The sequence below is a fragment of the Plectropomus leopardus genome, chromosome 21, assembly GCF_026936395.1.
Source record: "Plectropomus leopardus strain MGB_pleo_1.0 chromosome 21, ASM2693639v1, whole genome shotgun sequence".
Lineage (NCBI taxonomy): Eukaryota > Metazoa > Chordata > Actinopteri > Perciformes > Serranidae > Plectropomus > Plectropomus leopardus.
Window position 1 is genome coordinate 20,636,806 of NC_142196.1, and position 17,651 is coordinate 20,654,456.

A 17,651-nucleotide genomic window follows, 5' to 3' on the forward strand; every position below is an offset into this window, starting at 1 on the left:
GCAATAGAAATACAACTGAAATTCTCCTAGTCTGATGGATCATAACATTATTTTTTAACTTCATTAAACCCTGAGAGGTTGTAGCATAGACTGTAATAATGTATTAATAATGAATAATTTGTACTACTACTAATATAATTATTATTAGTAGCAGTAGTAGTATTGTTGTTGTTATTGTGGTGTTAAATAATCTAAAAGTAAAATATATTTAAGTAATCACGCTCAAAACTCCAAATCCCGCCTGTCATCGCGAGGGTTCTGCCATCGCGATACCTTTCATTGAAACCGTGCAAATCTCGCGAGCGTTGTGGTTTGGTGGGCCTCTCCGCGAAGGTGTGCTTCATGGCGGTTACGGAGACTGCGGTAAATAAATTCCTTGATAAAGAGCAACATTAACATTTTTCAGCTACACTGGCGGGTGCGTAAGTAATTCGCGATGTCTGTTAGAATTTGATTTGACCTGAATATCCTGGAAATTGACAATATATCTCACGGGGGAAAATACAGCTTTGCTTCACGCGCCATAGTAATGAATGCCTAACAAACACCAGCTAGCTCCTCGCTAGCATCAACGATATGCTAAATATATACCAGGCCTCGCTAATGATATAGAGTTTTTTGGTGATAATTATGCAGTTATGGTTATTGAAGTGTAATCAATATGGTCCTAGTTAATGCCTTCATCTATGTAGATGAACGCGTTTTCGGTTTAAGTTTAATTTTAGGCCGTTGTTGCCGCCTCACTGAGCTAACGTAGCTAATGTCCGGATGAGAGCCGTCGTTAGCATTCATGTGCATCACGCTAACCGTTAAAAATCTGTGGAAGACGGGGTGGCTGTTTGTAATGGCAATGCAAAAATAATGTTAGCTGCCTGTTTCTTTTATTGTTAGTCTGAAGGCATTTTTTATTTCCCCTAGAATTTGTTGAATTGTTAAAGCTTCCCCGTCAGTCCTCTTCCCCTTGGGGGCTTTCCTGCCTCAGTCTGGTGGACCCAGCGATTAGCGGGTTGCGTAGGTAAGGAGTTTGTCCGGTCCCACCTGGCTTAAATCCGGGTGTATGTCCTGTATATGTTAGCATATTTGATGATAACCTGTGCTGTGTGAGGTGATGTTACTTCTGATTGCAATTCAGGAATTTTCATATTGGGAAAATGTATTTATTGATATGCAGACTAGGGGGTCGACCGATATTTTGTTTCAGGGCCGATACAGATACCAGTTATTAGTAGATGTTGAGTCTGATAACTGATGTTTGTAACTGCAATTACATTTACAATGAAAATGTTTCTGTTAAAATTCAGAATTTGGAATATAACAAACTCCAACATAAAACTTTAATTGAATGCCTTTAGCAAATGATTAATCATAACCGATCATATACATAGGGTTAGAAATGACCTTTTTGTTCACCTGCCAATGTGGCTGGTGGACCACTCAATAGATTTTTTTAAATAAAGTTTATGAAAATTTAAATAAAAAAAAAAATTAAAATAGCTCCCTGAGCTTTTACAAAGTAAAATATCCCAGCATGCTTTCTTTGCATGTATTGCAGAATGCCTTTCCTGGTGTTGATTGAGTGTAATACTCACACATTTTTGTAAATGTATTTTTGTCAGTCATCAATAAAATAGAAAACTCATATAGATAATCATCAAAATGCCAAAGATCAGGTCCAATAATTGGCCAGGCCGATAATCTGTCGACCCCTAATTCATGCAGGTGTTTCTATTGCAGACTCTGTCACTGGGTTTTTGATTTGCTCTATTAAAATAAATTGCTGTGTCTGATTTGCAGGGAGGTGAAGCTCTGACGATGGAGAATGGACAGGGCACAGGCTCCAAGCTTGGCCTGCCGCCTCTCACCCCAGAGCAGCAGGAGGCACTTCAGAGGGTAGGAACCCCCGAACATATGCAGCATCTGCCTTAAATGTTGTCTTTATAACTTTTAATAGGTTGTTGTTTATACATTTGTGTCAAGCGTTCAAACCATACTGTATGTAAAAAAACATTGTTCGGGTTATTTTCTTCACTTTTTAATGCAGTACATAAAAGAAAGTAGCAAATAAATAATGACAAAAGTAGAAATATGCTAGGAATGTTATCTTCTACGGGTACTTAAAATCGCAAAATTGTGCAGCTTTGTCTGGGGTCATTAGGATTATGTCGCAAATGTGTTTAGACTCAATTTCGACAATTCAAAAATAATAATAAAATAAGGACATTTATGTCACAAGCAGCTTCATTAGAAGAAACACCTCTTTTTTATTTTTATTTTATTTTTAACTCAGATATTGCAAACCGACTTGTATGGTACATGGGTTTAACAGGGATCTTTACTCCTTTGCTGGAAAAAAGGCATGCAGGATGAAATAGTAAATGTAAATATACTGTAAAATGTTTATCATTTTTAGTTTTGTTACAAGTGATCATACAAGAAGCTAAAATATGATGGCTTTTTTGCTTTCCTTTTCCAGGCAAAGAAGTATGCCATGGAACAAAGCATTAAGAGTGTGTTGGTGAAGCAGACCATCGCCCATCAGCAGCAACAGCTCACCAACCTGCAGGTGAGATGTGTAAAATGTTTTGGTGCGCTACCAAACTAAAAGTTTGTAATGCGCGTGTCGTCTGTGAGTCTTTGTTCTTTTAGACAGAGTATCTTAAGCTGTTCGGACATTAGTAATACAGACATCTCTTGACTGAGTAGTCAGTTTTTTTAAAGCTCTCCTGGAAGTCTTGCTCCCCTCTCCCCCATGCTGTGAAAACCCCCACAAGTGTAGACCGCGTGCCCTTGCTTTTGCTTCTGCTCTTTTTCAGATGGAGAAGATCGTCAAGAAGGCCTTTGTTGACATATTAAATGCTTTGCACTTTTAAAAAGGGACTTGTTTATGTTTATTGCTGTGTGGTGATTTGTAATTTAGATAGGGGAGGCAACTCCCCAAACTGTATGTTGTTTAGCGGGAGTCTCTGAATATGGTGTTAGCCTAACCACTTTTGTCTATCTAGCAAAGCAATGACATTTTTGAAAAAGCAAAGCTAAGGGATATCTAACCTACTTTTCAGCACTTTTTTCATCTTTACTGTCTTTCAGATGGCAGCAGTGACAATGGGCTTTGGAGATCCTCTCTCACCTTTACAATCGGTCAATAGATTATTAAATTATTTTTCTGTGCGCATTCCCAATGGAAAAGGACTGTTACCCTTCTTTTACTGGTTGCTTTGGCAACATTCCCTGCCGTTTTATCTAATCAAAGAATGCATATTTTATAAGAAAACATGGCTTTTTACTGTTAATGTACCTGCGACCTGTTTAGTAACCCTGAGATTAATAACTGTTGTTAATTGTCGAAGCACTTGTTATTTGTTTTCTTGAGTCACAATGAGATTTTTTTACTTTTTTTTATTAAGAAGATAGGCAAAGCTTTTTTGGCTGTAAATGGACTTATTAAAGGGATTATAAATGTGAGAAAAGTCACTTCTCTTTGAGAAATATGCATTTGCTCGATTTTAAAACAGAAAATTCTTGGCATGGGACGAAAGAGGGATAGCAATCCCTTTAATGGACCAAAATGAGAGAACTGCTGGAACAGGGATCTTTTTGGCCATCTCAAAGTCAAGTTTTTCTGTCAATGAACAAGTCAACTTTCCATCATGTCATGAATCAGGCATATGTTATATTTTGTTGGTAATAGAATGAAATATGGAAACAGACTAACTATTAGGCATCAGTAAAGAGCACAGCAACTTTTCCGTGGTTAAGCCAACCGTCCCCTTAGACTTGAGAAGAAAGTTTGAAATGCTTTCATCAAGACTTTGTATGGATTTCGTTTGAACTCCACGATTACTTTTGTTACCTTACTTGCATCCCTGGACTACAGGTCAGTTACTGAAGCCAAATATTTGTGAGGGCTGTGCATGTCAATCACTTCAGTGTGTTTTTTTCTCCATATGTCTGTTCAGTAGTAACAGAATAGAGGTCATACTGTAATTACAAATGGTGACATCAGTATAACTGTTGTACATGTTAGTATTTTTTCCACAAAGTTCTGTTCATTGATATCCCATTATTACCCTATTTACCTGTCCAGACCCCCTAACTTGGAATTGGCCTCTTAACTATTTTTGGGGGAAAGCAAGCACAGTAGAAAATACACATTTATTATTTGTGTGTGTGTGTGTGTGTGTTTGTCTTCCTTTCTTTTACTCTCTAATGCTTATCGTGTGTTGTTTTCCTCGGTTGGCAGGTGGCAGCTCAGCGGCAACGTGCCCTAGCCATCATGTGTCGGGTGTATGTGGGCTCCATATACTATGAGCTTGGTGAGGACACCATCAGACAGGCCTTTGCCCCGTTCGGCCCGATCAAGAGCATTGACATGTCGTGGGATTCAGTTACGATGAAACACAAGGTCAGTGCTAAACATGGTTTACACACTGACTTTCTGCCTTGATTTAAATGCAAAAGATTACAAGGGCTGGACCAGAGTATTCGACTATTTAGATATTTGTTCTTCATTTGTTGGGTAGGTATTATTTGGTTCACAATTTTGGGATTTGGTTATTTTGTATGTCTTATTACATGTATTTATTTTTTTTTTTAAATCTTTTATTTATTTTTTAAAAGAAATTCTAAACATAGATCTCAGTGTTTTTCATATATAGATTTATCTGTGGCAGCCGTCCCCCATATCAACATTGACCACCACATATTTAATTATTTTTCGCAAAAATACAAAGATAGGACTGTGTTTAACCAATCCCTTCAAAATTACAAACATGCATAAAGCACACCAAACTTTTTGGGAAATGTTTTTTATAAACAAGGTACAATAACAAAATGCTTAAAATTTATTGAAAGCTAAAGACGTGTTGCAGCGCTGAAAATGAGACGCGTCCAGCTGAGTTTTTCCTGAGTCATGTTCAGCCCCCACCTCCATCCTCAGCGAAACGTCGCTTATTCACTGTTGAATACCACCAAAGCCCCAAAAATGGTATTCAGGACAGCCCTAAAAGTTACAAATAGAGCTGCCTAACTCCTCAATGTTTGTATGTGTTCTGTTCTTCTTGCCTTTCGTGTGACTGTGCAGGGCTTTGCCTTTGTGGAGTACGATGTGCCAGAGGCTGCTCAGCTGGCTCTGGAGCAGATGAACTCAGTCATGCTCGGGGGGCGAAACATTAAGGTAGGTTGTTGGAGATGTGAGTACCTCTTGAGGTCTTTGGTACACATGGAGGAAAGGAAACATTTAAATATTGTCTTTTTCTGCATTTTTGATGTAGTTTGATTAAACAGGGATGTGGATTCCTTTCTCTCACTTGGGATACTTTTAGTTAACTGCTTATGTGACACTGAAGTGACTTGTGGAATTACTCATATGTGACTCATTTCTCTCTCTCCTTGCTTGTCTGTGTCTGTTGGTTCCCAGGTGCGTGTGTTGTGTGCATGTCTGGGTGTGTGTTCAGTGTACTGTCTGTCTGTGTTGTGTGTTATGCTTCCATGATGTCATCAAGGCTATTTAAGTGACCAGTTCCAGTATGGATGCCCAGCGGCGCGTGGCGTCGCTCTGTGTCCAAGGTGTGCTGATGATGGGCTGCGCCTGGTTGGTGTTGCTTGGCCGCCCCATCTGTAGTACAGATCCCAGTCGTACTTAGAAGCTCGTCTTTCGTAGGGAGAGGAAGACTAGGGTGCGAAGCAGCAGAATGAGATCGTGCGTCCGCCTTTCGGTTTGCCACCAGTTCAGCCAGTCACAGTGTGCATGCAGTGTGACTGGCTGAGCTGGGGGTTTGGAGTAACGCCGCGGTTCCATGTTGGATCGTTTCGCAGATATTTATGAAATAGCGTTGGATTTTAACTTTTCAAAAATCAAAGAGTTAGTGCAGTGATGAGGTTTATGTTGGTGCTCAGCTGACAGAGCACCTCTTTGACAGTTAGGCTGATTTTGAATTTGTGGTAATTTAAACTGAGCACTCTGAAAAGCACGCATAGCTATTTTCTAAACATTAGTGTTGGGGATGTTTGAAAAAGATGAAGGTTAAAATGTCAGTATTTTGTACTTTGCAGCCAGTATAAAATTTATTTTAAAAAAAAGGCAAGCAATGTTCAGTGCTTTTTCAGATCTCAGAGCAGCATCAGCTCTTTTAAAGAGTGTAGTAATAAACACAGAATACTTGGCAGTATTGTAGGAGGAGACTAATCTCGGCGGCTATCGAAAGTTAGTGTTGCAGGGCCAAAAGTTTTTGCGGGAGTGCGTTCTCGGTCCGTTCTACAAACCCCTCACTCAGTAGCCCTGCTGGTATGATCTGTGCTATAGGTTGGGCGGCCAAGTAACATCGGTCAGGCGCAACCCATCATTGACCAGCTGGCAGAGGAGGCGCGCGCCTTCAATCGGATCTACGTGGCGTCCGTCCACCCCGACCTATCAGATGATGACATCAAGAGTGTGTTTGAGGCCTTCGGAAGGATCAAGTCTTGCACGTTAGCGAGAGACCCCACCACAGGGCGACACAGAGGCTTTGGCTTCATTGGTGAGCTGGCGGGCCCTCATTCGCTCGTGCTCTTTGTGTTGCCATCGCTCCGCTATTTACTACCATTTTATTCACTTGCAGAGTATGAAAAGCCTCAGTCAGCCCTGGACGCTGTGTCTTCTATGAACCTCTTTGACCTGGGGGGTCAGTACCTACGGGTGGGCAAAGCAGTGACTCCGCCCATGCCCCTACTGACCCCCACGACCCCTGGTGGTCTGCCGCCTGCTGCAGCTGTGGCCGCAGCGGCAGCCACCGCTAAGATAACGGCCCAGGCAAGTATGAATCCCTTCCAAAGGGATTTAATGGCCTTCCAGGTAAATATAACCCAGATCTAGCTAGAATTGACACCAAAAGCACAGATAATATGGGCATAGATTTTTTATAAATTTATGAAGGTGACTGGGAGAAGCCCAGTTTTTAGGGATCACATAAAAACAGTAGTTGCCCTGAAACAGTGTCAAGTTACAGCCCTAAAATATAACACATTCTGGGCTTAATCTCTTTAATCCAGTTTAATGAGTTCAAAACAAAAACAGAATCTTAAGATTTAGTAATTTTGTATAGTACTGTAAGTGATGAAAGCTCCTCCCATTCACTGGTTGGGTGTTAAACTAAGAGTTTTCTCTCTTAGTTAGCACAAACACACTAACAGCTATTTTTCAGTCACAAATATTAACCAGACAGTTGTTTTCCTTGCAGAATGTTTGATTGAGAAGTTTGTTAACATTATTGCTGCATATTTATGACTTGCTAAGAGTAGTTGATGATTTTTGTACTGACGTAATGTTGGTGACCTTGATTCTCACTATCGAGAGGCAAGGCTGAGCTCACTCTGTGCCATGCTGTGTGATCGTTGACTGTGCTGCCTTGTGCTGTGCTCTGTGTGTTTCCCTTACCTAATGTCTTCGGCCCCCCTCTCTTAAGGAGGCTGTAGCTGGCGCATCAGTCCTGGGGGCGTTAGCCGCGCCCCAACTTCTCAGTCAGCAAATGGGAATACCTCAGGCTGTCATGGCTGCCCAGGCACCGGGGGTCATCACAGGTGTGTACCAAGACATGAGTGAGTGCTCATTTTTATAAAAACAATTAATTGTTTTCCATAATTCTGTTAAGAACATACAGCTAAATATGAAATACAACGTAACCTATTGAAACTCTTCTCACTTTTTAATAGCAATGCATGATAAGATAGAGAGACTTTGTTGTCCACTCCGGTGGACATGAAACTATGTATGAAAGTAATTTCACTACAGAAGAGTCTTAATGATCACCAAAGTTAGACACGGAAAAAAAGTGGATATGTCGATACTGGTATCAGTTAAAGGCCAGATGAGTTGTTATGTATCAGATATCTGCAAAAAAATCCAAGATTGTGCATCCCTACTTTTACATTCCTGTTGAGAGCCAAAAAATACACATACAAAGTTTCCTTCTTAACAAATATGCCTGTGCTTACTTAAGTGCATGTACACACACACACACACATCTATATATACAACAGGTAAACAAGCTAAAATAAATAAATAAAAATTAATAAAATGAATAAATTAAAAAAAAAGAAAATAAACATAAGAGAAAGGTTAAAGAAAAAAATACAGACACATTTAAAAGGATGCCAGAGTTGTCATTACAGTTATTACAGGGTTATCAAGAATCAGTCAGGTTTATCTTATTGAAATGCTCTGTAAGGGGTCGCCTTGTCAGGTAGCACACGTTAACCGTTCTCTCAGTGAAATTTTTTTTCTATATGTAAATGTTTAATCACATCATTCAATACATTTAAGAGAGCTTGTGGGATTTTCTGTTTCCAGTTCAGCAAAAACAGTTTTTGCACCACAATGTCACAAAGAATATCATGTTATATCGGTTATTTGTCAGCTCTGTCGTGTTTCTTTTTTGAGAGTTTGTGGTTATTAGCACGTTTGATGTCTCTGACTGCATGTCCGCCTTTCCCTAAAAGGTGTGACTCCAGTGCGTCCTCCCATACCAGTGCTTCCCCAAGTCGGTCTTGTGAACCCTGTCCTCTCCTCGCCGCCAGTCCTGTCAAATCAAGCCGGCGGCTCCAACCAGCAGGAGAGGAAGGAAGAGAAAGAGGAGATGCTGCAGGACGGTACAGGACAGGAGATGCTGAGTGACCAGGAACACATGAGCATCTCTGGCAGCAGTGCCAGACACATGGTGATGCAGAAACTGCTAAGAAAATCAGAGGTGAGTTTTGGGGGAAAGTGGTCAAATAATTTCTTTTTTAATCCATTAACCCTTTCACAACCTGCTCAACTGTTAATCAGAGAACGTCTTGAGTCACTGTATCTGAATGAAAAACGTGTTGAATTCAACTCAGTCTGGTTGAGCTGTCTCTGCCATTCAGTTTAGATTTGTTATGATAAGAAAATCCACCAGATGTCGCTGTGTGTTTAAATACTTTCCTCTTAATAACTCTTTCAAATGAATAGCAACAAAAATCACACCAGACCTGAGCACTTCTTACTGAACAGATTTGTGTAACTGCGTACCAAAAAAAATGCTCAAGGGTCAAATATTTTCTTAAAAACACGCTCTACCAAACAGTTGGTTTTGTCCTTTTCTAATAATAATAATAATAATAATAATAATAATAATAATAATAATAACAACAATAATAATAACAATAATAATAATAATAATAATAATAATAATAATAATAATAATAATAATAATAATAATAGATATGACTCAGAGCACTTTTCTAGGTACCCAAAGAGGCTTTACATGAAATGCAACAAGCAAAACAAATTAAATAAAAATTGACCTCTTTTGCTAAGATATAAATCATTTGATAATTCATTGTTGTTATATTGATACATTTAATGTTATGTATTATATATGCTGTAAAAACTTTAACTGCCTTTTCTGGTAAAAGTAGTGATGCTAAAATAATACATTAAAATTTAATTTGATTTTTTTTCACCATTTGTGACACATTTTCAGCCTACTGTAATTATAAATATGTGGGGAAATAATATTAATGCTGGTAAAACTACCACTTTCATGGTCACAGATTGATTTGTGTTTGTATTTTAAAATGTTTCAAGCATTATGCCAGTGCATGATTTGTTATTTTGATTTGTTTTGCTCTGTTTTACTATTACCATGAATGGCCATCTCAGCTGTTTGGTAGAGGCCTGTATTTAAAAAATTAGGAGGTATGTAAAAAAAAAAAAGTTAAATGTTGTTATTATAGCCCTAAGAGCATAAAAATGCATTGATTTTTTTTCCCAGTGCTTTTGTCTATGTGTGGACTTTAAAGGGTTACATTTTTTGCCTTGTTCCTCTCCAGTCTACTGTGATGGTGCTTCGAAATATGGTCGGACCAGAGGACATCGACGACGACCTGGAGGGCGAGGTGACAGAAGAGTGCGGGAAGTTTGGCTCCGTCAACAGAGTCATCATTTACCAGGAGAAGCAAGGAGAAGAAGAGGACGCGGATATCATCGTGAAAATCTTTGTGGAGTTTTCCATGGCCTCAGAGATGAACAAAGCCATCCAGGCCCTCAACGACCGCTGGTTCGGAGGTCGCAAAGTTGTCGCAGAGGTGTATGACCAAGATCGTTTCAACAGCAGTGACCTCTCTGCGTAAAGTGTCTGAAATGGTTCACCAGCACCCATCACCCGAAACCTGCCCCCCAAACTCATTTCAGTCACCGCAGCTAGAGATGCGGGTCGCTGAAACTTGTAATTATTATGTTTTTATTCCTTCATTTTCTTTTTTTTTTTAATTGCTGTTGATATTAATGTTAAGCGCCACATCAGGAGGGACTCATTCAAAATATTTACATGTCAGATTTTTGCTTTGTGATCTGTGAAGACTCCTTTTTTAGTGCAAGTTTCAAGTTTTTGTAATCCAATCTTGTAACACTTTTCTGTTTTCCTGCTTTAGCTCTTTTTTTTTCCTTTCATGAAATTGCCGGGACATGTAAACACTCTTTCTTTCTACGATTAAAGGTTATTGTTTGTCCACTAAAGGTGTGATGCATTTTTTTATGAATGGTTATAAATTAAAAAAATCATTTGAAGTTTATGTATTTGCAAACACGCTTTTGTGTCCTCAAATGCTTTAGTTGTCTATACAGAGGTTTCTTCTAGTTTCGTTGCAGTTTGTATTTTGTGGCACATGCATTGTTATTAATGCATGCTCTGAAGACAATGTTCACCTTTGCAAACTATATTTAGCTACTCTGCAATTATTGAAGTTTGTGTCATCTTGCAGCCTAACAATGAGTCAAGAGGGAAAAACTTGTAGATCAATTTTTGACATATTGCATGCACAGAATATTAACTTAAACAGAAACACGATTTTTAAATGTGGTAAACTAAAACAATTGAAGTAATCACAGTTAGATGCATGGTGTGAGTACAGCTATTTCTATTTCATTCTTTAATTCCACTACAATTCAGGGACAAGTACATTTGTTCGTAGGCTCAGATTGATAATACAAACTGATTAATAAATAAATTATGTATTATTATAGATAACGGTAAGGCTTAATTGATGATGGGGTGAATCATAAAGTACATTTAACTGTGTATACTAATTATAATTTAATAATATATTGATTCATATTTCTTTAAGAAACATTGTGATTCTAAAATGAGCCATTTTGAATAATAACGTTTACTTTTGTTTCCAGCTGCAACACTGAAGTGATTCACACATCAGTGCCTCAGTATTTATAAATATGTACATTGAAAATGGGTTGTTAAGCATAATGAGCACTTATACTTTTTTACAGATATATTTTGATGCAAATACAGGGGGGTGCATGTCAAAGAGTAGGCTGTTTGGATTTGGTTTTCTAATGATACAATCATCAAATAATGCATCTTATTGACTATGTTCACAGAATATTAATCTCTAGAGGTTTTCCACTATTTTCAGGAGATACAGTACTTCAGTAATTTAGGATATTTTTAGTCACAGTGAAAAAAATGAAAATCTACAGTAGGCCTACTGTGCAAATGGGTCAGGCCACCTTAAACTTTGTTATATTAGCAAGGTTATAATGATCAAACATTTATTTCTCAGCAATGTCTTTACTAAAATACAATCACAACAACAAGGAAATTTGTATGCAGTATTAAAAGCATAAATAGTTAAGATTTTATCAACTAAAGTTTCAAATATTTAGAGTGACTTCTTTCCACTTAGCATATCTTGAACTGTCTGTGCCAGACAATATGAGATTTACAATACTAATCTTATTGTGTATTTACACCAGGCTGCATTCAAGACATGTCCAAAGCTCAATATTGATTGTTTCAGTTTCTTTTTTTATGATTGTACGATTGCATGTTTCACACTAAATATCTACCTCAGTCTGAAGAGGCCATTTTTATCTCATTTTTTTTTTTGTATCTTAATAAAAAGACTAAGAAATAATACATCTTTCTATCTATCTTTAACCTGATGAAGTTGTTTTATTTGGAAATATTTGCACTTTCAATTCAGTATACATATTTCCTGTATGTTCTGGTTGTATTTTAGTAAAGAGACTACTGAGAAATAAATTTGCATGATCATTATAACCTTGCTAATATAACAACAATAAAGCATAATACTGTAATTTTAATTTTTGTAATTGTAACTCAAAATATCCTTAATTTTTGATAGATAGCTAGATGTAAATATATATATATATCCTCATTACAACTTTGTTTCAAGAACAAATCTTTAGTGGAGACATAGTAGAACAAAGTACTGTATGTTAGTAATTTCTGACATTATAATTTAAAATAATGTAATTTGACCTGTGACAAGAAGTTTTGCAGCACTTCACTGGTTTGGGGTTTGAAAAAGCTGCAGCGGTTGAAGCTGTCTGCCACCCGCCGCTGGGTGGCGCTGCGGCGCCGCAGAGCTCCGGAGGCTCCGGCTCCGTGTGGCCTCCGCTCCTGCTCAAACTAAGCCCAGCCCCCCACACGCCAAACCGGCCTGCCTCGGCTCAACAAGAGGGAGGGATGCGCGGCTGTTGCTGAAGCTCCTGCTCAGGCTACGTCGCTTTAAAACAGCACTCAGTGAGCAGTTTCTTTTAAATCTTTTGGGATGGTGCTGCTACACAAAGCGGTTCGGTTAACAGGGTGTTTACCGTGAAGTCCGTGAAAGTGAGCTCGTTGACGGCTACCGGGCACAAAGACGCTCCGCTGCTAGCCGATGTTAGCTAACTAGCCTGCTAACAACACAACCGGTGAGGACGAACACATCCCTGCGCAGCCATACTCGGGTTAATCTCTGCTGCCTCGCTCCGTGGGTTATGCTGGCTGTTTTTAGGTAGTGTTTTATCCCTGAGTTTAGTCGGGTGGTTGTGTTAGCAGCCGCCGCTCATGACTGGGACACTTGTTCGTGCATCGCTCGGTGATCGGCTGCGTTTTTTCCAGCTAGCCGCGGCGGGGCTTCATTCAGGGATGTGGCGGTAGCAAAACAAGCTAACTCCCGTCTCTGTGAAGAAGTGACTGCGAGAAGTGAGGCAACACTTGAGCCAAGTGGGAGTTCTCATTTTTTTTTTTTTTTTTTTTTTTGCTAGCCGTGATTGTGGAGCGGATGTCACGAGGACGAGCCTGACAATATTTGCACACATCTGAACCGAAACTGGGAATATCGCTAACAGATCGGAGGGATTATTTTTGTGTCTCTATAAGTGGATTTCGGCCTCCTGATCGGGATCGCAGTGAGTGTTTTTGACATTGAAGGAGCCCCTCAAAACATCCTCTCTCCCGCCGACCTTCACCCTCCGATGCGGAGATTTCAGTAGCACCGGCAACGCAATCCCCCCCCGGCGGCCGGACATGCTGAAGTGTATCCCCCTGTGGCGCTGCAACCGCCACGTCGAGTCGGTGGACAAGCGACATTGCAACTTGCAGACAGTCCCCGATGAGGTGTTTCGCTACAGTCGCAGCCTGGAGGAGCTTCTCCTCGATGCCAACCAACTCAAAGAGCTACCAAAGGTATGCAGGGTGGAAACCCAAGATTGTCTCCTGTGTGTCCATCAGCAATGTGTATCTCTCTCTTTACTCAAGTGGGTCCTGCGTGCAGCTTTCTTGGTTTTAATTGTGTCAAACTACACACGTTCACGTGCTTTTATTAATCCACATATCTGAAAGTCAAAGGTTACTCAGGGTGAAATAGCTTGCATGATATCACCTGCACAGGTACTTCCTTCTCAGATAAGTTGCCTCTTTGCAAATGCGTCTGGCCCCTCTGGCCTGCAGTGGTGTAACAGTATTGGATAACTAGGAAATTTTGCAAGAAATTTTGACGTGTGCATGTACACATTTACTATAAACGGCCTACTACAAGTACACGAACTACATACTATATGTACTACAGGTACTGAGCACTACTTGTATAAATATTGTTGGCATATACAATACCTTACTATATATATATATATATATATATATATATATATATATATATATATATATATAAGGTATTATAATAGGGATCAACAGATTATTGGCCTGGCTGATTAATGGAGTCCAGAGGAACTTCTACTGTGTAAAACCTCAGGGAGCTATTTTTATTTATTTATTTTAAATTACATTTTTCACTTGACTTTATAAAAGAAATGCTGCCAGGAACTTGTTGTATATAATGTTGAACTTTTCAGTTTTGATTAAATGTTTGCTAAAGGCATTTAAACAAAGTTTTGTGCTGGAGTATGTCATATTCCAAACTCTGAATATTGACACAAAGATTTTGATTTTTATTGTAAATGCATATTTGTTACAAATATCCGTTGCCAGTCTCATTAACTACCAATAATCGGTATCAATATTGGCCAACCCCTAATATATATTTAATATTCATAATCCCAAAAGTAGCAACAGTAGTAGTAGTAGTAGTAGTAGTAGTAGTAGTAGTAGTAGTAGTAGTAGTAAAGGCTGTATTAGTATATAATACAACTAAAAACACTGATACAATGTTTACATGATCTTTTAAAAAGAAGCTTTTGCTCCTGGCATCCCTCTGTTAAGCCAAAACCACGAGTCCAATCATCAACATAATATGATCAAAAATGTCCATTTATTTACAACTGGGATAGTTATGTATTTGAAATTATTTTTACAGAATTATTTTTTTCTAGAGCACTTTCAAAAGTACTCTAGAAAATTTCAGATAATTTTCTTGTACTTTTATTTTTTAATTTATTTTACTAAGTTATTGCATTTTTGTGTCATTTTTTTGGCTCATTGCCTTCTTTTCATGTTTCTGAAAGAAATCAGGCCAATTTGCTCGGGTTTCAAAGGACTAAGAATGCAGAGGCCTCTCTGGCTGCAGGGTGGATATGCTGCATGTTCATCCCTGACCAAAACAGCTGGCACACAACATGCAGCCTGTAGTAAGGCTGCACTGGCCAGTTGGATTGGATGCAGTGGGAAGGCATGCGTGGAATGAACTGCAAACGCTGTCCCCACCCACACACCCACTATTTGAAATATGACAAAAGGTCTCTTTGCACGGCCAAAGAGTTTATTTTAAGGGAAGCGGAGTTGTTGTTGGTCTGTGTGTTTCCTTTCCAGAGCCGTGGAACAAAGCACTTGCTTGGTCGATTTTCTCCTTGTTTTAAGCAGTTTGAGGCACTGTTCATTATTAGGGCAATGCGCTGCGGTTGTGAGGAGTTTGTATGAATAGGCCGGTCAGTGCTGGTCGACACTGTCAGTCTCTCACTTTTCATGGCTTTAGCTCAGTGGTGAAAGGGGCAGGTGGCACGTCCACTAATGAAGATCGTTCTCAAAGTCAGGGTCAAAAGAGGCCGAAGTGTTGACAGCAGGGTTCCTACGGTCAGGAAAACCTGGAAACGTTAGGGAATTTGCACACAGCAATTCCCAGCCCTGGAAAAGTTTTGTAAATCTAAATACACTCTGGAAGTTTTTGAAAAGTTATAAAATTTTGTTTCACAAACCTGTATAATAACACATGATGTGTTCATGGATCATCGTAAATGTGAAAATCCAATGATAATGTCTTGCTATGATAAATGGTGTAATTTTTGGTTATTTTTTTAAGAAAACATGGTTTTGGAGGCATGCTTTTTGACTTTTTAAATCTCAAAATTTTAAGAAAGAAAAAAAAGCCAAAATGTTTTCTTTAAAAATTGTAAAAGAAAATTATGTTAAAAAAAATTGCCAAAAGTTTGTTCTTTAAATCGCCAAAAAACTTTAAAGGGAAAAAAGCCAAAACGTTCTTGAAATTGCCAAAAAAAAATTAAAGAAAAAAACAAATCACCAGAAGTTTTTCTCCTTTACAAAAAATGCCAAAAACCTTTTAAAGGAATTTTTTTTTTTTAAAAAAACTGCATTAAAATAAATAAAGACCAACACCATTTAAACTTATATGCCCCTTCCCTAAGCCAAAATAATAAAAATATAAGCCTCTCCCCAATTACTAAAATTTTTTTTTAAAAGGCCTCCCTCTTTTTGCACCACCCCCTCTTCTCTCATAAACAATGAACAGTCCCTAAGTTTTATTTAAATATTCAGTTCTGATCCTGTTCTGAATCCATTAAAAAAATATATATATATATGGAAATGTATTAGTAAAAATGTGTATGAGCCCTGTGACAGGGCAGCCTGTTAACCTCTGGGAATCATAAGTAATATTTTTACTTTTTGAAGAAGTAGATGCATTTTTGTTTTTAAACATTTCCGTTGCTTTGACATGTGTTAGTTTTTACACATAAGAGTGCTTGTTTTAGATCAGCCCTCCCTGAGTTAGTTTGATAAATTATTGCCTCGTGTATAACTACTCTGGGGACACAAACTTGGCTCCTGTCTTCACTGTTTTGGCACAGATGGACAGAGACACACATACAGTAGCTGCTGAATATTTAACTCTTTTTCAGCTTAGCTCGGGCTTTCCTTGGCAGAAAAACCGAGGCCTGCTTTGCCTGATGCGGCTCGCCTGCAAACAGGTAATGCTTGTCCTTCATTTAGCTCATACCTGTCAGATATCCGCAGTGTACCTGGTGCATGGCCCCTGAAACCCTCGGTGACAGAGACACCCAAATATTCAGGCGCAGACGGCTAACCGACTCAGTCTCTCTGTGTGGTGCTGGCTTCAACCGGGAGACATAAATGCGTGGTGACAGACTGTCTCGTGTGGTCGCGGTGAATGCGTAGCGTGCAGACACAAAGCATATGGGCCCTCTCTGGCCCTCAGAGTCAGCGGGGCTTCAGAGAAGGGAGCAGTGTGAGAGGTCAGGCCCATACAGGGTTGGGAACAAGGGCACGAACTGTATGACGAACGACATTACCATAATGAGCTCATGAGTGAGTAAGGGGCTGAATGCCTTTATGCGTTTGTGTGCCCCTTCCCTGTCACTGCGTATTCAAGTCAGAGATGAGTCTGTGTGGTCTTACTTGTCAGTTTATTTTTAGATGCCAGTCTAACATCCCGAGTCATTTTTGCGCATCAGTTCCCATGTTTGTGTCAGTGAATGAACCCAGTGTGGACGAATTGGGGCTAGGGTGAGGCAAACTGGTTTGATATTAAGCTAAACATATGTATTATTATTATTATTATTATTATTATTATTATTATTATTATTATTATTATTATTATTATTATTATTAAACAGGACCACACCAGTTGACAGGCTTTTACCAGGGGACCCACGTGCAGTTAATCATGCGTGGGACATTATCTAGCATCACATAACATCAGAGCTCTCTGTCCGCACTGAATCCATTAAATATGCTCCTCTGTCACGCAATGTAAACAAACATGAAGCTATCGGCTGTGCACTTGAGATCAGACTCGAGACGTAGGCACTTAAAAGATGGTTGAGTAACTTAGCCGCTTTCTATGTTTTTAAGTTACTTTTTAAATCAGAAAACAGACACTTTATATTGTGATATTGGAAATTATATTTTAATTACTGGAAATTACAAACAATATAGCCAACAGCAAGTAACATTAACTTTAGCTTGTTTTTAGCATTGCTCATTTGCCTTAGCAGAAACTTTCAGCTTCCCAGCGATCTCCCTCCAGTCAGCTGACACTGTTTAGGTTTTGTAGTGAAAAAAATAGGTTTTGTGTGAGTAATTTCTCATTTTAACTTCATAAATCAGCCGATTCTCTTCCATTGCGGCGCTTTCAAAGTGAGC

The 17,651-nt window shown here is 38.9% G+C and overlaps 2 protein-coding genes across 20 annotated transcripts in view; both read left to right on the forward strand.

The window, feature by feature from the left end:
* Positions 1–244: 244 nt before the first annotated feature.
* On the forward strand, positions 245–10,513 carry LOC121960459 (poly(U)-binding-splicing factor PUF60-like). Of its 9 annotated transcripts, none has more exons than XM_042510156.2 (12): positions 299–363; positions 919–1,015; positions 1,795–1,890; positions 2,474–2,563; positions 3,088–3,138; positions 4,241–4,402; positions 5,081–5,173; positions 6,302–6,515; positions 6,597–6,829; positions 7,440–7,572; positions 8,473–8,720; positions 9,829–10,513. In XM_042510156.2, the coding sequence occupies exons 3-12, from the start codon at positions 1,813–1,815 to the stop codon at positions 10,126–10,128; spliced, it is 1,602 nt and encodes a 533-aa protein (XP_042366090.1). In that variant the 5' UTR covers positions 299–363; positions 919–1,015; positions 1,795–1,812; the 3' UTR covers positions 10,129–10,513. The 9 variants fall into 9 exon arrangements, with proteins under 9 accessions (XP_042366092.1, XP_042366093.1, XP_042366089.1 ...); XM_088072055.1 differs by lacking the exon at positions 299–363 and adding an exon at positions 388–418; XM_042510158.2 differs by lacking the exon at positions 919–1,015 and having other exon boundaries at positions 245–363; positions 6,597–6,787.
* A 1,948-nt stretch (positions 10,514–12,461) lies between these two features.
* The window catches only part of scrib (scribble planar cell polarity protein), a 100,136-nt gene continuing 94,946 nt past the window's right edge, over positions 12,462–17,651 (forward strand). For 7 of the 11 annotated variants that reach the window (XM_088072044.1, XM_088072045.1, XM_088072046.1 and 4 more), the window contains exon 1: positions 12,463–13,487. In XM_088072044.1, the coding sequence (XP_087928170.1) occupies positions 13,329–13,487 (159 nt within the window). In that variant the 5' untranslated portion in view covers positions 12,463–13,328. Of the gene's footprint in view, positions 13,488–17,651 lie in introns of all 11 variants that reach the window. The other 4 variants (XM_088072049.1, XM_088072050.1, XM_088072054.1 and 1 more) reach the window with 2 other exon arrangements.